Source organism: Oncorhynchus masou, chromosome 33 (assembly GCF_036934945.1).
Source record: "Oncorhynchus masou masou isolate Uvic2021 chromosome 33, UVic_Omas_1.1, whole genome shotgun sequence".
NCBI lineage: Eukaryota > Metazoa > Chordata > Actinopteri > Salmoniformes > Salmonidae > Oncorhynchus > Oncorhynchus masou.
This window is the reverse complement of record NC_088244.1, coordinates 2,115,168-2,138,639: the sequence shown is the minus strand read 5'-3', so window position 1 is coordinate 2,138,639 and position 23,472 is coordinate 2,115,168. Positions and strand designations below refer to the sequence as shown.

Genomic DNA, 23,472 nt, shown 5'->3' with positions numbered 1-23,472 from the left:
TACACTATACACATCACTATACACTATACACATCACTATACACTATACACTACACTATACACTACACTATACACTACACTATACACATACACTATACACATCACTATACACATCACTATACACTATACACATCACTATACACATCACTATACACATCACTATGCACTATACACATCGCTATACACATCACTATACACTATACACATCACTACACATCACTATACACTATACACATCACTATACACATCACTATACACTATACACATCACTATACACTATACACATCACTATACACATCACTATACACATCACTATACACTATACACATCACTATACACATCACTATACACATCACTATGCACTATACACACTATACACATCACTATACACTATACACATCACTATACACTATACACATCACTATACACTATACACTATACACATCACTATACACATCACTATACACATCACTATACACTATACACATCACTATGCACTATACATATCACTGTACACATCCCTATACACATCACTATACACTATACACATCACTATACACATCACTATACACTATACACATCACTATACACTATACACATCACTATACACATCACTATACACATCACTATGCACTATACACATGCACTATGCACTATACACATCACTATACACATCACTATACACTATACACATCACTATACACTATACATCACTATACACTACACATCACTATACACTATACACATCACTATACACTATACACTGCACTATACACTACACACTGCACTATCCACTACACTATACACTACACTATACACTACACTATACACTACACTATACACTACACTATACACATCACTATACACATCACTATGCACTATACACATCGCTATGCACTATACACATCGCTATGCACTAGACACAACGCTATGCACTATACACATCACTATACACTATCACTATACACATCACTATACACTATACACATCACTATACACTACACTATACACTATACACATCACTATACACTATACACATCACTATACACATCACTATACACTATACACTACACTATACACTATACACTACACTATACACATCACTATACACTATACACATCACTATACACTATACACATCACTATGCACTACACATCACTATACACATCACTATGCACTATACACATCACTATGCACTACACATCACTATACACATCACTATACACTATACACATCACTATACACTATACACATCACTATACACTATACACATCACTATACACTATACACTACACTATACACTACACTATACACATCACTATACACTATACACATCACTCTACACATCACTATACACTATACACATCACTATACACATCACTATACACATCACTATACACTATACACATCACTATACACATCACTATGCACATCACTATACACATCACTATACACATCACTATACACATCACTATACACTACACTATACACTACACTATACACTATACACTACACTATACACTACACTATACACTACACTATACACTACACTATACACTACACTATACACTACACTATACACATCACTATACACTATACACATCACTATACACTATACACATCACTATACACTATACACATCACTATACACATCACTATGCACTATACACATCACTATACACATCACTATACACATCACTATACACATCACTATACACTATACACATCAATATGCACTATACACATCACTATACACTATACACATCACTATACACTATACACATCACTATACACTACACTATACACTACACTATACACTATACACTACACTATACACATCACTATACACTATACACTACACTATACACATCACTATACACTATACACTACACTATACACATCACTATACACTATACACTACACTATACACATCACTATGCACTATACACATCACTATACACATCACTATACACATCACTATACACTATACACATCACTATGCACTATACACATCACTATGCACTATACACATCACTATACACTATACACATCACTATACACTATACACATCACTATACACTACACTATACACTACACTATACACTATACACTATACACTATACACTACACTATACACTATACACTACACTATACACATCACTATACACTATACACTACACTATACACTATACACTACACACATCACTATACACTATACACTACACTATACACATCACTATACACTATACACATCACTATACACTACACATCACTATACACTATACACATCACTATACACATCACTATACACATCACTATGCACTATACACATCACTATACACATCACTATACACATCACTATACACATCACTATGCACTATACACATCACTATACACTATACACATCACTATACACTACACATCACTATACACTACACATCACTATACACATCACTATACACTATACACATCACTATACACATCACTATACACTATACACATCACTATGCACTATACATATCACTGTACACATCACTATACACATCACTATACACTATACCCATCACTATACACATCACTATACACTATACACATCACTATACACTATACACATCACTATACACATCACTATACACATCACTATACACATCACTTTGCACTATACACATCGCTATGCACTATACACATCACTATACACATCACTATACACTATACACATCACTATACACTATACACATCACTATACACTACACTATACACTACACTATACACTACACTATACACATCACTATACACATCACTATGCACTATACACATCACTATGCACTATACACATCACTATACACATCACTATACACATCACTATACACTATACACATCACTATACACATCACTATACACATCACTATGCACTATACACATCGCTATGCACTATACACATCGCTATACACATCACTATACACTATACACATCACTATACACTACACATCACTATACACATCACTATACACATCACTATACACTATACACATCACTATACACTATACACATCACTATACACATCACTATACACATCACTATACACATCACTATACACATCACCATACACTATACACATCACTATACACTATACACATCACTATACACATCACTATACACATCACTATGCACTATACACATCGCTATGCACTATACACATCACTATACACATCACTATACACATCACTATACACTATACACATCACTAAACACTATACACATCACTATACACTATACATCACTATACACTATACACATCACTATACACTATACACATCACTATACACTATACACTACACTATACACTACACTACACTATACACTACACTATACACTACACTATACACTACACTATACACTACACTATACACATCACTATACACATCACTATGCACTATACACATCGCTATGCACTATACACATCACTATACACATCACTATACACATCACTATACACATCACTATACACATCACTATGCACTATACACATCGCTATGCACTATACACATCACTATACACTATACACTACACTATACACTATACACTATACACATCACTATACACATCACTATACACATCACTATACACATCACTATACACTATACACATCACTATACACATCACTATACACATCACTATACACTATACACTACACTATACACTACACTATACACTACACTATACACTACACTATACACATCACTATACACATCACTATACACATCACTATACACATCACTATACACTACACATCACTATACACATCACTATGCACTATACACATGACTATACACATCACTATACACCACTATACACTATACACATCACTATACACTATACACATCACTATACACTATACACTACACTATACACTACACTATACACTACACTATACACATCACTATACACATCACTATACACATCACTATACACATCACTATACACATCACTATACACATCACTATGCACTATACACATCTCTATACACATCACTATACACTATACACATCACTACACATCACTATACACTATACACATCACTATACATATCACTATACACTATACACATCACTATACACTATACACATCACTATACACATCACTATACACATCACTATACACATCACTATGCACTATACACATCGCTATACACATCACTATACACTATACACATCGCTATACACATCACTATACACTATACACCACTATACACTATACACTATACACATCACTATACACATCACTATACACTATACACATCACTATGCACTATACATATCACTGTACACATCCCTATACACATCACTATACACTATACACATCACTATACACATCACTATACACTATACACATCACTATACACTATACACATCACTATACACATCACTATACACATCACTATACACATCACTATGCACTATACACATCGCTATGCACTATACACATCACTATACACATCACTATACACTATACACATCACTATACACTATACATCACTATACACTACACATCACTATACACTATACACTGCACTATACACTACACACTGCACTATACACTACACTATACACTACACTATACACTACACTATACACTACACTATACACATCACTATACACATCACTATGCACTATACACATCGCTATGCACTATACACATCGCTATGCACTATACACAACGCTATGCACTATACACAACGCTATGCACTATACACATCACTATACACTATACACATCACTATACACTATACACATCACTATACACTATACACATCACTATGCACTATACACATCGCTATACACATCACTATACACTACACATCACTATACACTACACATCACTATACACTATACACATCACTATACACTATACACATCACTATACACATCACTATACACTATACACATCACTATGCACTATACATATCACTGTACACATCACTATACACATCACTATACACTATACCCATCACTATACACATCACTATACACTATACACATCACTATACACTATACACATCACTATACACATCACTATACACATCACTATACACATCACTATACACATCACTTTGCACTATACACATCGCTATGCACTATACACATCACTATACACATCACTATACACTATACACATCACTATACACTATACACATCACTATACACTATACATCAATATACACTACACACCACTATACACTATACACTACACTATACACTACACTATACACTACACTATACACATCACTATACACATCACTATGCACTATACACATCACTATGCACTATACACATCACTATACACATCACTATACACATCACTATACACTATACACATCACTATACACATCACTATACACATCACTATACACTATACACATCACTATGCACTATACACATCACTATACACATCACTATACACATCACTATACACTATACACATCACTATACACATCACTATACACATCACTATGCACTATACACATCGCTATGCACTATACACATCGCTATACACATCACTATACACTATACACATCACTATACACTACACATCACTATACACATCACTATACACTATACACATCACTATACACTATACACATCACTATACACTATACACATCACTATACACATCACTATACACATCACTATACACATCACTATACACATCACCATACACTATACACATCACTATACACTATACACATCACTATACACATCACTATACACATCACTATGCACTATACACATCGCTATGCACTATACACATCACTATACACTATACACATCACTATACACTATACACATCACTATACACTATACATCACTATACACTATACACATCACTATACACTATACACATCACTATACACTATACACTACACTACACTATACACTACACTATACACATCACTATACACATCACTATGCACTATACACATCGCTATGCACTATACACATCACTATACACATCACTATACACATCACTATACACTACACTATACACATCACTATACACATCACTATGCACTATACACATCGCTATGCACTATACACATCACTATACACTATACACTACACTATACACTATACACTATACACATCACTATACACATCACTATACACTATACACATCACTATACACATCACTATACACTATACACTACACTATACACTACACTATACACTACACTATACACTACACTATACACATCACTATACACATCACTATACACATCACTATACACATCACTATACACTACACATCACTATGCACTATACACATCACTATACACATCACTATACACATCACTATACACTATACACATCACTATACACTATACACATCACTATACACTATACACTACACTATACACTACACTATACACTACACTATACACTACACTATACACATCACTATACACATCACTATACACTATACACATCACTATACACATCACTATACACATCACTATGCACTATACACATCGCTATACACATCACTATACACTATACACATCACTACACATCACTATACACTATACACATCACTATACACATCACTATACACTATACACATCACTATACACTATACACATCACTATACACATCACTATACACATCACTATACACTATACACATCACTATACACATCACTATACACATCACTATGCACTATACACATCGCTATACACATCACTATACACTATACACATCACTATACACTATACACATCACTATACACTATACACTATACACATCACTATACACATCACTATACACATCACTATACACTATACACATCACTATGCACTATACATATCACTGTACACATCCCTATACACATCACTATACACTATACACATCACTATACACATCACTATACACTATACACATCACTATACACTATACACATCACTATACACATCACTATACACATCACTATGCACTATACACATCGCTATGCACTATACACATCACTATACACATCACTATACACTATACACATCACTATACACTATACATCACTATACACTACACATCACTATACACTATACACATCACTATACACTATACACTGCACTATACACTACACACTGCACTATCCACTACACTATACACTACACTATACACTACACTATACACTACACTATACACTACACTATACACATCACTATACACATCACTATGCACTATACACATCGCTATGCACTATACACATCGCTATGCACTATACACAACGCTATGCACTATACACATCACTATACACTATACACATCACTATACACATCACTATACACTATACACATCACTATACACTACACTATACACTATACACATCACTATACACTATACACATCACTATACACATCACTATACACTATACACTACACTATACACTATACACTACACTATACACATCACTATACACTATACACATCACTATACACTATACACATCACTATGCACTATACACATCACTATGCACTACACATCACTATACACATCACTATACACTATACACATCACTATACACTATACACATCACTATACACTATACACATCACTATACACTATACACTACACTATACACTACACTATACACATCACTATACACTATACACATCACTCTACACATCACTATACACTATACACATCACTATACACATCACTATACACATCACTATACACTATACACATCACTATACACATCACTATACACTATACACATCACTATGCACTATACACATCACTATGCACTATACACATCACTATGCACTATACACATCACTATGCACTATACACATCACTATACACATCACTATGCACTATAAACATCACTATACACATCACTATGCACTACACATCACTATACACTATACACATCACTATACACATCACTATACACATCACTATACACTATACACATCACTATACACATCACTATACACTATACACATCACTATGCACTATACACATCACTATGCACTATACACATCACTATACACATCACTATGCACTATAAACATCACTATACACATCACTATGCACTATACACATCACTATGCACTATACACATCACTATACACTATACACATCACTATACACTATACACATCACTATACACTATACACATCACTATACACTACACTATACACTATACACTACACTATACACATCACTATACACTATACACATCACTATACACTATACACATCACTATACACTATACACATCACTATACACTACACTATATACACTACACTATACACATCACTATACACTATACACTACACTATACACTATACACTACACTATACACATCACTATACACTATACACATCACTATACACATCACTATACACTATACACATCACTATACACATCACTATACACTATACACATCACTATACACTATACACATCACTATACACTGTACACATCACTATACACTATGCACATCACTATGCACATCACTATGCACATCACTATGCACATCACTATGCACTATACACATCACTATACACATCACTTTACCATCACTTTGGGGAGGCAGGTAGCCTGGTGGTTAGAGCGTAGAGGCGACGGGGTAGCCCGGCGGTTGGAGCGTAGAGGCGGCAGGGTAGCCCGGCGGTTGGAGAGTTGGGCCAGTAACCCGAAATGTTGCTGTATCGAATCCCCCGAGCTGACATGTTAAAAATCTGTCATTCTGCCCCTGAACAAGGCAGTTGAACCCACTGTTCTCTGGTAGACCGTCATTGTGAATAAGAATTTGTTCTTTAACTGACTTGCCTAGTTAAATAAAGGTAAAAACAAAATGTAAATTAAAACGATACACATCAATGTATAGTACCTTCAGAAAGTATTGTCTTATTCCACATGCAGCCTGACTACACGATGGATAAAATATTTTTCTCTCCTCCATCTACACACACTACACCATAATGACAAAGTGAAAATATATATTTTTTAAAGGTTAGCAAATATATTGAAAATGAAATACATATATGTAAATGAGAGTTATTCACACTCCTGAGTCAATACAGAATCACCATTGGCAGAATCACCTTTGGCAGAATCACCATTGGCAGAATCACCATTGGCAGAATCACCTTTGGCAGAATCACCTTTGGCAGAATCACCTTTGGCAGAATCACCTTTGGCAGAATCACCTTTGGCAGAATCACCTTTGGCAGAATCACCATTGGCAGAATCACCTTTGGCAGAATCACCTTTGGCAGAATCACCTTTGGCAGAATCACCATTGGCAGAATCACCATTGGCAGAATCACCATTGACAGAATCACCTTTGGCAGAATCACCTTTGGCAGAATCACCTTTGGCAGAATCACCTTTGGCAGAATCACCTTTGGCAGAATCACCTTTGGCAGAATCACCATTGGCAGAATCACCATTGGCAGAATCACCTTTGGCAGAATCACCATTGGCAGAATCACCATTGGCAGAATCACCATTGGCAGAATCACCATTGGCAGAATCACCATTGGCAGAATCACCATTGGCAGAATCACCTTACAGCTGTGAGTCTTTCTGGGTAAATCTCTAAGAGCTTTTCACGCCTGGATTGAACAAGATTTGTACATTATTCTTTCAAACATTCTTCAAGCTCTGTCACATCGGTTGTTGATCATTGCTAGACACCCATTTTCAAGTTGATTTAAATCAAAACTGTAACTAGGCTTCTCATGAACATTCAATGTTGTCTTGGTAAGCAACACCAGTGTATATTTGTTGTAGGTAATTGTCCTGCTGAAAGGTGAATTCATCTCCCAGTCAAATGGCTACCCAGACTTTTTAGGTATTTTCTTAAAACCTTATTGTTGGTTAAGGGGCTTGTAAGTAAACATTTCACTGTAAGGTGTTCGGAGAATTTAACAAATAACATTTGATTTGAATGTGTTTCCCTCTTAACAAAGTCACAAAATAATAAACAATATGACCTGATTTATTCTTCAGATCTCCACAGGCCGTTCTTAACATTCATATCTTAAAAATATTGTTTGAAAGTTCTCTCTTTGGGTGTTTATAGTTTGTCTCTGTAACAAAGACATTCCTTTCCCAATACTGGGGAGCAAAGGCAGAGATTCCCCTCCTGCTGTAATTTACGACCGAGTGTTAGGGTGTCAAAACCGGCCCACCCCCTCCTCTCCTTCTGTGGGTAAGAGGGTGAGGTTGTTGTCAGCTATTTACTAAGCTGATCTGAGGCCTTTGATGCTCGACCAGGAGAGTCATGACAGAATACAGCAATGTGTCGTAATGTTGTCTTTCTGATAGAGAATACAGTGATGTCTTAATGTTGTCTTTCTGATACAGAATACAGTGATGTTGTCTTTCTGATACAGAATACAGTGATGTCTTAATGTTGTCTTTCTGATACAGAATACGGTGATGTCATAATGTTGTCTTTTGCCAGATCGCTTTGATATGTATTTAGTATTTTAATCAACCAATCACCTCTGACTCTTCTTTTCTTTAGGATTCGTTAAAGAAGTACCCGTGTGGAGGGGAACACACCCCCAGCCCCATCGCCTCTGCTGTTCCTCTGTCAGCCACCCCCTCTCTGACCAGGGACACTCTACTCACCGCGGTCACCACCACTACCGAGGCCGGCCACACCATCGCTCTGCTCGGGGACAAGAACGGATGGCTGCACAAGGTATATACGCACGCACGGACACACACACACACAGTAACGAGAGGCACACACACCATCGCATTGCTGGTGGACAAGAATGGATGGCTGTGGCAGGGAGTTTCAGTGCGCTAAACTAGCTAGCTGCGTTTGCTAGCTAAGTAAGTGAAACTGAAAAAAATGACTCTCTCTTTCTCTGCTTCTCCTTCATTTTGGAATATATTAATTTTAAAACTATTGTCTCTCTCTGAGTCAATTATCCACCACATTTTATACACTGCAGTGCTAGCTAGCTGTAGCTTATGCTTTCGGTACTAGAATTATTCTCTGATCCTTTGATTGGGTAGACAACATATCAGTTCATGCTGCAAGAGCTCTGATAGGTTGGAGGACGTCCTCCGGAAGTTGTCATAATTACTGTGTAAGTCTATGGAAGGGGTTGAGAACCATGAGCCTCCTAAGGTTTGTATTGAAGTCAATGTACCCAGAGGAGGACGGAAGCTAGCTGTCCTCCGGCTACACCATGGTGGTACCTTACAGAGTGTTGTTGAGGCTACTGTAGACCTTCTTTGCAAAACAGTGGGTTTTTTTATAAATTATTTGGTGACTTGACTATATTTAGTATAGTTTTACATAAAAAGGGTAACTTTAAATGTTTCACAATTTTTATATTTATGAAATTCACTGAGGCTGGTCTTCCCCTTCCTCCTGTGTGGAGCCTCCATTGCTGCACATGATACTCTAGATCAGGGATCTTCATCCTTTTCTAGATCAGGGATCTTCATCCTTTTCTAGCTCGGGAACTTCATCCTTTTCTAGCTCGGGGAACTTCATCCTTTTCTAGCTCGGGGAACTTCATCCTTTTCTAGCTCGGGGATCTTCATCCTTTTCTAGCTCGGGGATCTTCATCCTTTTCTAGCTCGGGGATCTTCATCCTTTTCTAGATCGGGGATCTTCATCCTTTTCTCGCTCGGGGATCTTCATCCTTTTCTAGATCGGGGATCTTCATCCTTTTCCAGCTCGGGGATCTCCTCCCAGGCAACCCAGGGACTATCATCATATGTTAGCAATGTATTTATTTTTTCACAGCACCTTATCAGGTGATTGATAAAGGCAAGGCGAAGTTATCAACATTTTAAAATGAATAGATTTTGGTAGATTTATTTTTTAATTATGTTGACCTCCCCACATTCTAATTGGATGATAGAGTTTACACTTCAACGTAGCCTATTAGTTGGAACCACATTGCCGCTAAGAGCAGCTGTTTAGTTGGTTAAAGGTGTTGGCAAAAACATTATGTTCAAGTCAAGAAAGCTTATCAGCAGCCAGCGGCTGTCGGGTGCTTTTTTTAAAGCTTATGTCACGTTCTCCATTACACGTTCTCCATTACACGTTCTCCGTCACCCGTTCTCCATTACACGTTCTCCATTACACGTTCACCGTCACCCGTTCACCGCCACACGTTCTCCATTACACGTTCTCCGTCACCCGTTCACCGTCACCCGTTCACCGCCACACGTTCTCCGTCACACGTTCTCCATTACACGTTCTCCATTACACGTTCTCCGTCACACGTTCTCCGTCACACATTCTCCGTCACACATTCTCCGTTACACGTTCTCCGTCACACGTTCTCCGTCACACATTCTCCATTACACGTTCTCCGTCACACATTCTGTCACACGTTCTCCGTCACACATTCTCCATTACACGTTCTCCGTCACACATTCTCCATTACACGTTCTCCGTCACACATTCTCCATTACACGTTCTCCGTCACACATTCTCCATTACACGTTCTCCGTCACACATTCTCCGTCACACGTTCTCCGTCACACGTTCTCCGTCACACATTCTCCGTCACACGTTCTCCGTCACACATTCTCCGTCACACGTTCTCCGTCACACATTCTCCGTCACACGTTCTCCGTCACACGTTCTCCGTCACACGTTCTCCGTCACACGTTCTCCGTCACACGTTCTCCGTCACACATTCTCCATTACACGTTCTCCGTCACACGTTCTCCATAAGATATTATGTCTAGTGTATTTACAGAGCCTTCAGACAGTATTCACACCCTTTGACTTCTTCCACAATTTGTTGTGTTACAGGATGAATTTAAAATATAAAAGCATTGATCATGGTGGAGTTATTAATTACACTGTAGATGGTGTATCATTACAACCAGTCACTACAAAGATACAGGCTACAGATACCTAATGGTGACTAGTTAGTTGAACGGCTGTGATGAGAGAAAATGGATCAACATCATCGTTAATCCATACTCGGTGAAAAGAAGTAAACCTGTACAGAATAGAAATATTCCTAAACACTAAAGTAAAAGTGCAAATAAATCGCCATATTAACTTTTATGTTCTTTGCGGATTGGGCAGCCCTGATATAGACTGTCAACAGGCGGATTGGGCAGCCCTGATAGACTGTCAACAGGCGGATTGGGCAGCCCTGATAGACTGTCAGCAGGCGGATTGGGCAGCCCTGATATAGACTGTCAACAGGCGGATTGGGCAGCCCTGATATAGACTGTCAACAGGCGGATTGGGCAGCCCTGATAGACTGTCAACAGGCGGATTGGGCAGCCCTGATAGACTGTCAGCAGGCGGATTGGGCAGCCCTGATATAGACTGTCAACAGGCGGATTGGGCAGCCCTGATATAGACTGTCAACAGGCGGATTGGGCAGCCCTGATATAGACTGTCAGCAGGCGGATTGGGCAGCCCTGATATAGACTGTCAACAGGCGGATTGGGCAGCCCTGATATAGACTGTCAACAGGCGGATTGGGCAGCCCTGATATAGACTGTCAACAGGCGGATTGGGCAGCCCTGATATAGACTGTCAACAGGCGGATTGGGCAGCCCTGATATAGACTGTCAACAGGCTGATTGGGCAGCCCTGATATAGACTGTCAACAGGCTGATTGGGCAGCCCTGATATAGACTGTCAACAGGCGGATTGGGCAGCCCTGATATAGACTGTCAACAGGCGGATTGGGCAGCCCTGATATAGACTGTCAACAGGCGGATTGGGCAGCCCTGATAGAGACTGTCAACAGGCGGATTGGGCAGCCCTGATATAGACTGTCAACAGGCGGATTGGGCAGCCCTGATATAGACTGTCAACAGGCGGATTGGGCAGCCCTGATATAGACTGTCAACAGGTGGATTGGGCAGCCCTGATATAGACTGTCAACAGGCGGATTGGGCAGCCCTGATATAGACTTTCGGTTACATAACACTATGACTGTAGCCTACAAATGAAGGTGTAGACTTAGTGACTGACTGACGGGTCCTTTTCCAACAATACAGAGTTAAAGATAAAACAGATCAAATAGAAAGTGACTTGACACAGTGAATAATAATAATGATGAGTAAAAATAACATGGCTATATACAGGAAGTACCAGGAAGTTACATGGTTATATACAGGAAGTACCAGGAAATAGCATGGTTATATACAGGAAGTTCCAGGTCATAGCATGGTTATATACAGGAAGTACCAGGTCATAACATGGTTATATACAGGAAGTACCAGGTAATAACATGGCTATATACACGGAGTACCAGGTAATAACATGGCTATATACAGGAAGTACCAGGTAATAACATGGCTATATACACGGAGTACCAGGTAATAACATGGCTATATACAGTGTATTTGGAGCAGCTCCAGCAGCAGTGTATGTGTGTGGGGGGCGGGGTAGTAGAGTCCAATGGTTTGGATAAAGGCGTGTGGAACAACCCTTGGCAGGAAAGATTTCCCACCCCAGCTTTAATCTCCATTAGAGACCGGGGCCCACGCCGGCTGCCCACCCCTACTTTCATCTCCATTAGAGACCGGGGCCCACGCCGGCTGCCCACCCCTACTTTCATCTCCATTAGAGACCGGGGCCCACGCCGGCTGCCCACCCCTACTTTCATCTCCATTAGAGACCGGGGCCCACGCCTGCTGCCCACCCCTACTTTCATCTCCATTAGAAACCGGGGCCCACGCCGGCTGCCCACCCCTACTTTCATCTCCATTAGAGACCGGGGCCCACGCCGGCTGCCCACCCCTACTTTCATCTCCATTAGAGACCGGGGCCCACGCCGGCTGCCCACCCCTACTTTCATCTCCATTAGAGACCGGGGCCCACGCCGGCTGCCCACCCCTACTTTCATCTCCATTAGAGACCGGGCCCACGCCGGCTGCCCACCCCTACTTTCATCTCCATTAGAGACCGGGGCCCACGCCGGCTGCCCACCCCTACTTTCATCTCCATTAGAGACCGGGGCCCACGCTGGCTGCCCACCCCTACTTTCATCTCCATTAGAGACCGGGGCCCACGCCTGCTGCCCACCCCTACTTTCATCTCCATTAGAAACCGGGGCCCACGCCGGCTGCCCACCCCTACTTTCATCTCCATTAGAGACCGGGGCCCACGCCGGCTGCCCACCCCTACTTTCATCTCCATTAGAGACCGGGGCCCACGCCGGCTGCCCACCCCTACTTTCATCTCCATTAGAGACCGGGGCCCACGCCGGCTGCCCACCCCTACTTTCATCTCCATTAGAGACCGGGGCCCACGCCGGCTGCCCACCCCTACTTTCATCTCCATTAGAGACCGGGGCCCACGCCGGCTGCCCACCCCTACTTTCATCTCCATTAGAGACCGGGGCCCACGCCGGCTGCCCACCCCTACTTTCATCTCCATTAGAGACCGGGGCCCACGCCGGCTGCCCACCCCTACTTTCATCTCCATTAGAGACCGGGGCCCACGCCGGCTGCCCACCCCTACTTTCATCTCCATTAGAGACCGGGGCCCACGCCGGCTGCCCACCCCTACTTTCATCTCCATTAGAGACCGGGGCCCACGCCGGCTGCCCACCCCTACTTTCATCTCCTTTAGAGACCGGGGCCCACGCCGGCTGCCCACCCCTACTTTCATCTCCATTAGAGACCGGGGCCCACGCCGGCTGCCCACCCCTGAGCTACACTCTTCATTAGTGCTGTGTTAACCACTATCACTGTTCCAACAGGCAGTTCCACAGAGAGTTAATTAACATGAAACATGTTGCTAATGTGAATTATTGATGAAACCAGATCCTGCTCAGCCCCACAATGCCTCGTGCTGCCTGCTAGTCCTCAGGATAGATACCTCCCACACACACACACACAGCCACACACACACACACACACACACACACACTAACGACACACTCCCTAATCACTCACTCACACACAGACACACAGAGACACACACACACACACACAGCCACAGCCCAATGGACACGGGTCTAAATTGGGGGTGGGGGTGGGGTGCCTGATTGGTTGTGGGGTGCCCGATTGGTTGTGGGGTGCCCGATTGGTTGTGGGGGTGGGGTGCCCGGCCTTTCCTAGCCCCCATGTAATTCCAAATGAATAACTTTCCTAGTGGTTTTCATTGCAAGATATTCCCAGCCATGTCTCCCTAATGTTGATGTGGATGTAAATAGTGATTGTATTGATGTGCCTGTGGCATGTGTAGAGCAGTCTGTCAGTGTTTTGGGCACAAGCTGTGCATCCTGGGTAAGAGGGGGATAATATGGGAGGGGTGGATCACGTGTCCACATCGCGGTGGTTTGAGTTTGTATCTAGCGCGGAGGCGTCTTACCCCGGGGCGGAAGGGGTAACAGAAGGGGAACGAATAACCCCAGCTTCTCCTAACGCAGGAGGTGTGTGTGTGTGTGTGATGTCCGAAGGCAACGCAGTAGGACATGTTCTGACTGCTGATTGGTTACTGGCCCCAGAGGGAATGTCATGTGCAGTGCATTGTGGGCCAGCACTGTGAGGAGGGTTGTGTGCCAAATGGCACCTATTCCCTACATTTCTTTACAGGGGCCCATAGGATAGTAGTGCCCACATGTTCTCGCACACCCCGAGAGCTTCTGGTCAGCGGGGTGGTGGCACCGGGATCCTCATCTCTCCCAAGTGGTCATTCTCTCTTTCTCCCCTTACCCATCTGTCTATCGCCTCCTTTGAATTCCATGCTGTCACAGTTACCAGCCCTTTCAAGCTTAACATCCTTATCATTTATCGCCCTCCAGGTTCCCTCGGAGAGTTCATCAATGAGCTTGATGCCTTGATAAGCTCCTTTCCTGAGGACGGCTCACCTCTCACAGTCCTGGGCGACTTTAACCTCCCCACGTCTACCTTTGACTCATTCCTCTCTGCCTCCTTCTTTCCACTCCTCTCCTCTTTTGACCTCACCCTCTCACCTTCCCCCTACTCACAAGGCAGGCAATACGCTCGACCTCATCTTTACTAGATGCTGTTCTTCCACTAACCTCATTGCAACTCCCCTCCAAGTCTCCGACCACTACCTTGTATCCTTTTCCCTCTCGCTCTCATCCAACACTTCCCACACTGCCCCTACTCGGATGGTATCGCGCCGTCCCAACCTTCGCTCTCTCTCCCCCGCTACTCTCTCCTCTTCCATCCTATCATCTCTTCCCTCTGCTCAAACCTTCTCCAACCTATCTCCTGATTCTGCCTCCTCAACCCTCCTCTCTTCCCTTTCTGCATCCTTTGACTCTCTATGTCCCCTATCCTCCAGGCCGGCTCGGTCCTCCCCTCCCGCTCCGTGGCTCGACGACTCATTGCGAGCTCACAGAACAGGGCTCCGGGCAGCCGAGCGGAAATGGAGGAAAACTCGCCTCTCCCTGCGGACCTGGCATCCTTTCACTCCCTCCTCTCTACATTTTCCTCCTCTGCCTCTGCTGCTAAAGCCACTTTCTACCACTCTAAATTCCAAGCATCTGCCTCTAACCCTAGGAAGCTCTTTGCCACCTTCTCCTCCCTCCTGAATCCTCCTCCCCCTCCCCCTCCTCCCTCTCTGCAGATGACTTCGTCAACCATTTTGAAAAGAAGGTCGACGACATCCGATCCTCGTTTGCTAAGTCAAACAACACCGCTGGTTCTGCTCACACTGCCCTACCCTGTGCTCTGACCTCTTTCTCCCTCTCTCTCCAGATGAAATCTCGCTTCTTGTGACGGCCGGCCGCCCAACAACCTGCCCGCTTGACCCTATCCCCTCCTCTCTTCTCCAGACCATTTCCGGAGACCTTCTCCCTTACCTCACCTCGCTCATCAACTCATCCCTGACCGCTGGCTACGTCCCTTCCGTCTTCAAGAGAGCGAGAGTTGCACCCCTTCTGAAAAAACCTACACTCGATCCCTCCGATGTCAACAACTACAGACCAGTATCCCTTCTTTCTTTTCTCTCCAAAACTCTTGAACGTGCCGTCCTTGGCCAGCTCTCCCGCTATCTCTCTCAGAATGACCTTCTTGATCCAAATCAGTCAGGTTTCAAGACTAGTCATTCAACTGAGACTGCTCTTCTCTGTATCACGGAGGCGCTCTGCACTGCTAAAGCTAACTCTCTCTCCTCTGCTCTCATCCTTCTAGACCTATCGGCTGCCTTCGATACTGTGAACCATCAGATCCTCCTCTCCACCCTCTCCGAGTTGGGCATCTCCGACGCGGCCCACGCTTGGATTGCGTCCTATCTGACAGGTCGCTCCTACCAGGTGGCGTGGCGAGAATCTGGCTCCTCACCACGCGCTCTCACCACTGGTGTCCCCCAGGGCTCTGTTCTAGGCCCTCTCCTATTCTCGCTATACACCAAGTCACTTGGCTCTGTCATAACCTCACATGGTCTCTCCTATCATTGCTATGCAGACGACACACAATTAATCTTCTCCTTTCCCCCTTCTGATGACCAGGTGGCGAATCGCATCTCTGCATGTCTGGCAGACATATCAGTGTGGATGACTGATCACCACCTCAAGCTGAACCTCGGCAAGACGGAGCTGCTCTTCCTCCCGGGGAAGGACTGCCCGTTCCATGATCTCGCCATCACGGTTGACAACTCCATTGTGTCCTCCTCCCAGAGCGCTAAGAACCTTGGCGTGATCCTGGACAACACCCTGTCGTTCTCAACTAACATCAAGGCGGTGGCCCGTTCCTGTAGGTTCATGCTCTACAACATCCGCAGAGTACGACCCTGCCTCACACAGGAAGCGGCGCAGGTCCTAATCCAGGCACTTGTCATCTCCCGTCTGGATTACTGCAACTCGCTGTTGGCTGGGCTCCCTGCATGTGCCATTAAACCCCTACAACTCATCCAGAACGCCGCAGCCCGTCTGGTGTTCAACCTTCCCAAGTTCTCTCACGTCACCCCGCTCCTCCGCTCTCTCCACTGGCTTCCAGTTGAAGCTCGCATCCGCTACAAGACCATGGTTCTTGCCTACGGAGCTGTGAGGGGAACGGCACCGCAGTACCTCCAGGCTCTGATCAGGCCCTACACCCAAACAAGGGCACTGCGTTCATCCACCTCTGGCCTGCTCGCCTCCCTACCACTGAGGAAGTACAGTTCCCGCTCAGCCCAGTCAAAACTGTTCGCTGCTCTGGCCCCCCAATGGTGGAACAAACTCCCTCACGACGCCAGGACAGCGGAGTCAATCACCACCTTCCGGAGACACCTGAAACCCCACCTCTTTAAGGAATACCTAGGATAGGATAAAGTAATCCTTCTCACCCCCCTTAAATGATTTAGATGCACTATTGTAAAGTGGCTGTTCCACTGGATGTCATAAGGTGAATTCCCCAATTTGTAAGTCGCTCTGGATAAGAGCGTCTGCCAAATGACTTAAATGTAAATGTAATGTAAATGTAGGAAAACATTTGTTACATTACTGAGATCTGTGTATCTCCATGCAAAGCTCCTCGCATATACTGTTACAAATGTACGGAATTACAGAATATGAAGTGTTCTCGTCAGATGGAAGCGGAAGTGAGACATCCAACTCCCTCATTTGTTTTTCTTCTGTTTCAATAAAAGTCAATGAACTAAGTAGACCAGATCCGTCTGCTATCATATTGTTGTCTGTGGGAGAGCCACCCCCTTAAGTAGACCAGATCCGTCTGCTATCATATTGTTGTCTGTGGGAGAGCCACCCCCTTAAGTAGACCAGATCCATCTGCTATCATATTGTTGTCTGTGGGAGAGCCACCCCCTTAAGTAGACCAGATCCGTCTGCTATCATATTGTTGTCTGTGGGAGAGCCACCCCCTTAAGTAGACCAGATCCATCTGCTATCATATTGTTGTCTGTGGGAGAGCCACCCCTTAAGTAGACCAGATCCGTCTGCTATCATATTGTTGTCTGTGGGAGAGCCACCCCTTAAGTAGACCAGATCAGTCTGCTATCGTATTGTTGTCTGTGGGAGAGCCACCCCTTAAGTAGACCAGATCCGTCTGCTATCATATTGTTGTCTGTGGGAGAGCCACCCCTTAAGTAGACCAGATCCGTCTGCTATCATATTGTTGTCTGTGGGAGAGCCACCCCCTTAAGTAGACCAGATCCGTCTGCTATCATATTGTTGTCTGTGGGAGAGCCACCCCTTAAGTAGACCAGATCCGTCTGCTATCATATTGTTGTCTGTGGGAGAGCCACCCCCTTAAGTAGACCAGATCCATCTGCTATCATATTGTTGTCTGTGGGAGAGCCACCCCCTTAAGTAGACCAGATCCGTCTGCTATCATATTGTTGTCTGTGGGAGAGCCACCCCCTTAAGTAGACCAGATCCGTCTGCTATCATATTGTTGTCTGTGGGAGAGCCACCCCTTAAGTAGACCAGATCAGTCTGCTATCGTATTGTTGTCTGTGGGAGAGCCACCCCCTTAAGTAGACCAGATCCGTCTGCTATCATATTGTTGTCTGTGGGAGAGCCACCCCCTTAAGTAGACCAGATCCGTCTGCTATCATATTGTTGTCTGTGGGAGAGCCACCCCCTTAAGTAGACCAGATCCATCTGCTATCATATTGTTGTCTGTGGGAGAGCCACCCCCTTAAGTAGACAGGAACTGGCTCGTTTTTCTTTCAATGCTAAAGGGGCCTGAGTGAACTTAATTTATACAGCATCTTTGGTTGTAGTGTCCGGAAAACATCTGAGAACCTATTTCTTCAAAGAGTATCTTGTTTAATGCCGCAACTCTTTTCTTACTAGCACTGACTCTGCTGATAGCTACTTATTGAGGAAACACGAGCCGACTCCGGCTAGGTAACGCGAGCCGACTCCGGCTAGGTAACGCGAGCCGACTCCGGCTAGGTAACGCGAGCCGACTCGAGCTAGGTAACGCGAGCCGACTCGGGCTAGGTAACGCGAGCCGACTCGAGCCAGGTAACGCGAGCCGACTCGAGCCAGGTAACGCGAGCCGACTCGAGCCAGGTAACGCGAGCCGACTCGAGCCAGGTAACGCGAGCCGACTCGAGCCAGGTAACGCGAGCCGACTCGAGCCAGGTAACGCGAGCCGACTCGAGCCAGGTAACGCGAGCCGACTCGAGCCAGGTAACGCCCTGCTCTCCTTTATGTTAAGTGTTTTACTCCACTAGCCAGCACCTCACCTAAATAGGTGTGCGTTTCTTTCCCCTCTAGATTACTTCTAATGGCAACAGATGTTGATCTAAACACGCTGAGCTGAGCAGTGGTGTCCGTGCCCATTGCTGCAATACACACCAACACCAGTCCATTGAGATATGACTGTGTACATGACAGGTGAAAGAGAGAGTAAATATTGTCCTTGTTTCTCCGGGCAGGTATTTCTCCAGACCGACACAACAGGGACGTTGTATCAGAGTGTATTGGTGGACCAGGACAGTCCAGTCAACGCTGACCTACTACTGGACCAGTCTGGACAGAATGTCTACGTCCTCACTGACGGCAAGGTAGACCCTATCCCCTACACTTAGACCCTAACCCTTAGACCCTCTATATCCTCACTGATGGCAAGGTAGACCCTATCCCCTACACTTAGACCCTAACCCTTAGCCCCTCTATATCCTCCCTGATGGCAAGGTAGACCCTATCCCCTACACTTAGACACTAACCCTTAGCCCCTCTATATCCTCACTGATGGCAAGGTAGACCCTATCCCCTACACTTAGACCCTAACCCTTAGCCCCTCTATATCCTCACTGATGACAAGGTAGACCCTATCCCCTACACTTAGACCCTAACCCTTAGCCCCTCTATATCCTCACTGATGGCAAGGTAGACCTCAGTACCACTACTTACCATAGCCCAGTGTTTTTAGTCCATGAGATTAGACAGTGTTTTAGTCCAGGAGATTAGACAGTGTTTTTAGTCCAGGAGATTAGACAGTGTTTTTAGTCCAGGAGATTAGACAGTGTTTTTAGTCCAGGAGATTAGACAGTGTTTTAGTCCAGGAGATTAGACAGTGTTTTAGTCCAGGAGATTAGACAGTGTTTTTAGTCCAGGAGATTAGACAGTGTTTTTAGTCCAGGAGATTAGACAGTGTTTTTAGTCCAGGAGATTAGACAGTGTTTTAGTCCAGGAGATTAGACAGTGTTTTTAGTCCAGGAGATTAGACAGTGTTTTTAGTCCAGGAGATTAGACAGTGTTTTTAGTCCAGGAGATTAGACAGTGTTTTTAGTCCAGGAGATTAGACAGTGTTTTTAGTCCAGGAGATTAGACAGTGTTTTAGTCCAGGAGATTAGACAGTGTTTTAGTCCAGGAGATTAGACAGTGTTTTAGTCCAGGAGATTAGACAGTGTTTTTAGTCCAGGAGATTAGACAGTGTTTTAGTCCAGGAGATTAGACAGTGTTTTTAGTCCAGGAGATTAGACAGTGTTTTAGTCCAGGAGATTAGACAGTGTTTTTAGTCCAGGAGATTAGACAGTGTTTTTAGTCCAGGAGATTAGACAGTGTTTTTAGTCCAGGAGATTAGACAGTGTTTTAGTCCAGGAGATTAGACAGTGTTTTAGTCCAGGAGATTAGACAGTGTTTTTAGTCCAGGAGATTAGACAGTGTTTTAGTCCAGGAGATTAGACAGTGTTTTTAGTCCAGGAGATTAGACAGTGTTTTTAGTCCAGGAGATTAGACAGTGTTTTTAGTCCAGGAGATTAGACAGTGTTTTAGTCCAGGAGATTAGACAGTGTTTTAGTCCAGGAGATTAGACAGTGTTTTTAGTCCAGGAGATTAGACAGTGTTTTTTTTGGTCCAGAAAGTTTAGGAAAATATCTCTTAGTTTTGCCATTTGGAAAATGTCTCAGACTATATAATGTATTTATTTGTGTTTTAACTTTTCCCCACACATGGGATCCAATTTACTTTAAAAAATGATTTAAATATTTCTGAAAATAAATCTCAACTGTATTCAGTCATTTATAAAGGACAAATAGACCTGACCTGATGTCTTTTATCTCCATGTGGATAATAGACCTGATGTCTTTTATCTCCATGTGGATAATAGACCTGATGTCTTTTATCTCCATGTGGATAATAGACCTGATGTCTTTTATCTCCATGTGGGTAATAGACCTGATGTCTTTTATCTCCATGTGGATAATAGACCTGATGTCTTTTATCTCCATGTGGATAATAGACCTGATGTCTTTTATCTCCATGTGGATAATAGACCTGATGTCTTTTATCTCCATGTGGATAATAGACCTGATGTCTTTTATCTCCATGTGGGTAATAGACCTGATGTCTTTTATCTCCATGTGGGTAATAGACCTGATGTCTTTTATCTCCATGTGGATAATAGACCTGATGTCTTTTATCTCCATGTGGGTAATAGACCTGATGTCTTTTATCTCCATGTGGGTAATAGACCTGATGTCTTTTATCTCCATGTGGGTAATAGACCTGATGTCTTTTATCTCCATGTGGGTAATAGACCTGATGTCTTTTATCTCCATGTGGGTAATAGACCTGATG

The 23,472-nt window shown here is 43.1% G+C and overlaps 1 protein-coding gene across 1 annotated transcript in view; it reads left to right on the top strand.

Annotated features, from left to right (window-relative positions):
• The window catches only part of LOC135527678 (plexin-B3-like), a 194,238-nt gene that overhangs the window by 77,107 nt on the left and 93,659 nt on the right, over nucleotides 1-23,472 (top strand). The window contains 2 exon segments of the mRNA XM_064956165.1: nucleotides 10,536-10,715; nucleotides 21,327-21,455. Of these exon segments, the coding sequence (XP_064812237.1) occupies nucleotides 10,536-10,715; nucleotides 21,327-21,455 (309 nt within the window).